The 5,170-nt window shown below is 38.6% G+C and overlaps 1 protein-coding gene across 1 annotated transcript; it reads right to left on the bottom strand.

Annotated features, from left to right (window-relative positions):
* Positions 1 to 1,579: 1,579 nt before the first annotated feature.
* Positions 1,580 to 2,503, bottom strand: LOC102764996 (olfactory receptor 7A5-like). Its single transcript, XM_006776754.1, has one exon. It carries the CDS (start codon positions 2,501 to 2,503, stop codon positions 1,580 to 1,582), a length of 924 nt encoding a protein of 307 aa, XP_006776817.1.
* Between the last annotated feature and the right edge of the window lie 2,667 nt (positions 2,504 to 5,170).

The following is a 5,170-nucleotide window of genomic DNA, read 5'->3' as shown; positions in this document are numbered from 1 at the left end:
GGGCAGTAGGTGATTGGGGGAGGGCTTATTGGGCCCAGATCTGGCTGGTTGGCTACTGCAGTGCACATGATAGCAATCGGTCTTTCCGGTCATTCCGCCATTTGAATCGCTGGGCTTTTATATACATAGACAGTAAATTGAAACTATAGTCAAAGAGAACAAAACTGAGGGAAATTTTAATAATCTGCTACTTCTTACTTTGGGCACTTCTACTGATATTTGAGGACAGCATTTACAATCATTCTGTTATTCCAATATAGTTTAGATAACTGTATAAAAGTGACCACTTCCAGGTAGTCAGGACAGGGTGGAAGGACATGCATGTTTGTGCAGAAATTTTGTGGGTCTTATTAACATGAGTAGGCAGAATTTTATCTCCTGTGTGATTCATCCTTTGATCATAAAGATTGAAGATATTCCCAAGTGTAAAGGAGATATATATTGTATGATATTGAGATTGTTCACTCACTTCCCTTTGGTGGATTTGAAAAAATTTAGAAAAGGGGAGATATTAAAGGAGTCACATTAGTAGGGAGCACATTTAAAGTTTTTAAGGAACCCTGGAGGGTATGGCTCAGTTGGTTGACCATTGTCCAATGCACCGAAATGTTGGTGGTTCTATTCCCAGTCAGAGCACATGTCCAGGAGGTGGGTTTGATTCCCTGTTTGAATGCTTATGGGAGACAACTGATCAATGTTTCTCTCTCAAATAGATGTTTTTCTCTCTCCTCTCTCTCTCTCTCTCCTTCTCACTTTAAAAATTTCAATGAAAAAGAAAGTTTTCAAGCAGAAATAATGAAATAGTTCAGAAAAAAATTCATGATACTCCATGTAATATTTCACTCCAGTGAATAAGGAGCCTTACAAATGGAAAGCATATATTACACTTTATTGAGTAGATGTGGGGTATGAAAAACATTTTTGTACAGTAAAAATTTCTATGCTTATTATTACTTAATCACATTTAAGGTCATCTCTGACGCTAACCATATTAGATCAATCTACTTATTAAAATGTATATTTCCTTGTAGAATCTTCCAGAAAAAAATGTGTTTGATAGTCAATTTTTGCCAGTGCCTATAATAGACATGTGGACACAGAGCTGAGTAATAGCGTGAAGACTATAAAACCAGGAGACAAGCTATAAAACATGCTAGCATGTTAAAGTCTACATTATCAAGAAGAGCAGCAAAGGTTACATGTTAAACTCTACATTATCAAGAAGAGCACCTATAGAAAATTATGATGAAATAGAAGTGAAAACTGTGGTCTCAGAGTTACCTCTAAAATGAAATTATGCAAATGACCTTAGTAGCCAAGTATAATTTTGTCCATAGGGGTAGTATAATTCATAACTATTCTTTTAGGAAAACAATAGAAAAATTACTTATAATAAAATATGTCATAAGACAATAAATTATGCTAAACTAATTCATGTTAACCCATGAGATAAATGAGAATTTCCAGATACATATGATCAAAATATTGGTTTTATTTGTGTCAGACTGCTGGCTCTGAAGATTTGCATCCTGCATTCCTGGGTAATTCTTCAGCCTAGTACAATTGGCCCTTGAAAAGCTTACCTGCCAAGGAATCTTTCCAGGGCCCTCTTTATGTCCTTGTTCCTCAGACTGTAGATGAAGGGGTTCAGCATGGGTGTGACCACAGTGTACATCACTGAGGCTGTTGCACTTGAGTGTGAGTTTTGGGAAGCAGCAGAGCTGAGGTAAACTCCTAGGATCGTACTATAAAATAAGGAGACAACTGAGAGGTGAGAGGCACAGGTAGAAAATGCTTTATACTTCCCATGAGCTGAAGGGATTACTCGTATGGAGGAAATGATCTTGGAGTAAGAGTAAAGGATCCCAGCAAGGGGACCAACACCTAGCAGTCCAGCTGAAAAATACATTACAATGTTGTTAAGAGACGTGTCAGAGCAGGCAACTTGGATCACCTGATTGAGTTCACAGAAAAAGTGGGGGATTTCCAAGTCTGAGCAGAAAGACAGTCGCAACACCATTAAGCTTTCTAACAAGGAATGCAGTGAACACAAGATCCAGGACACCAGTACCAGCAGTCCACAGAGCCGGGCGTTCATGATGACCATGTAGTGCAGGGGGTGGCAGATGGCCACAAACCTGTCATAGGCCATCACGGTCAGGATACAATTGTCCAACACTGCAAAGAGTATGAAAAAATACATCTGTGTGATGCAGCCTTCATAGGTGATGGCTTTGCTCTGTGTTTGGATGTTCACCAGCATCTTTGGGATGGTGGTGGAGGTGAAACAGATGTCTACCAAGGACAAGTTGGAGAGGAAGAAGTACATGGGCGTGTGGAGGTGGGAGTCTGAGCTGACAGCCAGGATGATGAGCAGGTTTCCAAACACAGTGATCAGGTACATGGAGAGGAAAAGCCCAAACATGAGGGACTGCAGTTCGAGTGCCTGTGAAATTCCCAGAAGAAGAAATTCTGAAATTTGTGTACCATTGCCTGGTTCCATGTTTTTCAGTTGACTACCAGAAAATAGAAAAAAATGAATAACTAATTATCACATTAGCCAACATTAGTAATTGAGAATAAATGACATATATATTTTAGAACCAGGAAAATAATTTCCATTGTTTGTGTGATCTGGTCCCCAATATGGTATCTCTATTGGTATTTGTCATTAGAATTTCCTTTTCTACCATCAACCTGTTCTTCCAACATAATGTATATTGCTGTTTTCTTAAGGAGCTCTTTCATGCATTTGAGGGATATAGAGTGACTATGGACCATTTTTTATGCACCGTGCAGAGTATGGGCTGCTGAAAAACAAAGTCTCTACACATTAACGATTGAGAATATAATAAAATATATATTAACAAAACATGTTCAATGGTGTAGCTCCTATAAAAACCTAAATCACATCAAATGGAAAGAGTATAGAAGGTCTTTTTTTTAATAGACGTTAGCCAAGGTTAGCCAACAAATGACACTTAAACAAATATCTCAAAGACAGCTAACTAGGAGATGGAGGGAGAACAGTTTGCCAAGCAGAAGGGAGAGCCAGTAAGGGCCCTGGGGAAGAAAATTGTTTAGAAAATCAGGGATCAAAATGATCCAGTGTGTCAAATGAAATGAGAAAATCAGAGCATGATCAGAGATTATATCAAAGAATATTGAGAAATAAGGAAGCCTGTGTCTTGGTGTTGAAACTTCAAGTCACAGAGAATGCCTTGTGCACAATGTGTAAATCTTGCACTTTATTCATCTGGTTGCAAAAGCATACCATGAATTTAAAAGGATCTCCTTGTTACCTCCCCTTGATATGTTAGTCACATTGGAATATATCAGTCCAGGCACCTCTGCTCTGAGGACTGCTTTCAGTTTACAGGGCATATGTGTGCATGTGCGGTCGTGCGCGTACACACACACACACACACACACACACACACACCACAGCCCACCATGGCCTCTTCATCTGTGTTATTTCCGTGTCCTTCTCACCCTCACACTATGTAAGTTATGATAAGATAAAAGTCAAAGTGTCCAGATTAAGTGTCTTTTCCAAAAATAATTTAGAAATATTACTTAGATATTCTTATATTAGGTCTCCCATGAGCAAATAAGCCTGGGGTTTCATACTGCTATGCCCTTTTTCTGTCCTAACTACGTTAAATAAACACAGAGGGAGAGAGAGCAATAAAATGAACATGAGGAAGAAAAGTGATTTAATTAGCTCAGGTGGTCCCTGAGAGACTGCCGGGGTTCTTGATCTGGCATCTAGAAGGGTTCAGGAAAACTGGAGACAGCTGTGCATAGATTAAATAGGAGTCCAGAGATGAAATATAATTTTGAAAGGCATTTGGGGGTCAGAGGATAGCCTAGTTTAAAGGAAACTAAGATCTCCTTGTCTCAGGACCCCATGCTTTTTATTAACATAAATTGTCCTGAGGCGAGGTGGAGATATACACTTCAAAGGGTAAGGGTTTCATATACAGAGGCATTGTCAGATTTGAGGGAATAGCCTACGGCTGTTCAGGTGCTTGGCCAGTAGGAGGCAATAACATGTAGATTAAGATGTCCTGAGCTGTCTGGCAGCCAATAATCATCCCATTCCAGGTTTGGGGAAATGCCTTCAGCCATTCCCAACAGGTGACTACATGTGTGACTCAACCCTGTTGAGTCCCCAAGTTCCATCAACCTTTTGATGAAACTCTAGCAATTATGACATGCTGGAATTGGCTTCCAGCAGAGACAATGAGGAAGAAAAATCTTTGGATTCTGGCTGCTTGCCAAACTTAATTACACACTGTTGAGGTCAAACAATAATAACAAAGCAGAAAAAATAAATTTGCCCAACTTGTAGTTATAAATATGTGGTGTGACTACCCCAAGTGAAAACTGACCAAAAATAAAATAATAACTCACAAAGGAAATATACAAAAACAACACAGGTTGAAAATTTTTAACATCAAGCAGAGATGACTGGTTTGCCTCTTCTATATTTATTTGATGAATCAGTTTTTGTCTGGTTGATGGCAGATGAGAGAAGCCCCTTTTTCATTTATTTTATTGACATCTCTGTTTTTCTTGGACTTTGGCTTTTGATCTCATTTTTGACAAATCAATGAGCACAGTCTAATTCTGGTTCTGGTCTTCCTGCTACATGCAAAGGCCTCCCAGGATATGATCAATAAATCCTGCACACGCCACGATAGTCCATCCTTCTACACTGAGTAACTTTCTTCATATGATTTATGCCTGAGCACATTTTCATGCAAACATTAATTTCATTGTACCCTGACTTCACCATCACAGTGCCAGATCCACACAAGCAGGGCTTCACCTGTTTTGTTCACCTTTGTATTTTTACAAATGTTTGTGAATATATGTGCACTTATATAGGCACACCTTTAAGTAAATGTGAAGTTGTGAAATGAAAGGAATGACAGGGAGAAAGAAACCTGGTTAAACAGAGTGAATTCCAAGCAACTGTATTAAAGAAAATTGAGTGGAACATGAAAAACTAACCAAAACAAGATGTAATAAATAGCAATAATTTAGGGTTCCCAACATAGATTAGTAATTAAAATTGGCAATGGCATAAACATAGACAATAATATATAAGGTTTCTAGAAACTGTGGCAAACAGCTGATGCTCCATTATTATTTGTTGCATGAA

Source organism: Myotis davidii, unplaced genomic scaffold, assembly GCF_000327345.1.
Source record: "Myotis davidii unplaced genomic scaffold, ASM32734v1 scaffold949, whole genome shotgun sequence".
Lineage (NCBI taxonomy): Eukaryota > Metazoa > Chordata > Mammalia > Chiroptera > Vespertilionidae > Myotis > Myotis davidii.
The sequence above is the reverse complement of the archived record's forward strand: the minus strand, read 5'-3'. Positions and strand labels throughout refer to the sequence as shown.

Bases quoted from the DNA above. Each gene is read 5' to 3' on its own strand.
- LOC102764996 (XM_006776754.1), bottom strand. From the start codon at position 2,503: ATGGAACCAGGCAATGGTACACAAATTTCAGAATTTCTTCTTCTGGGA.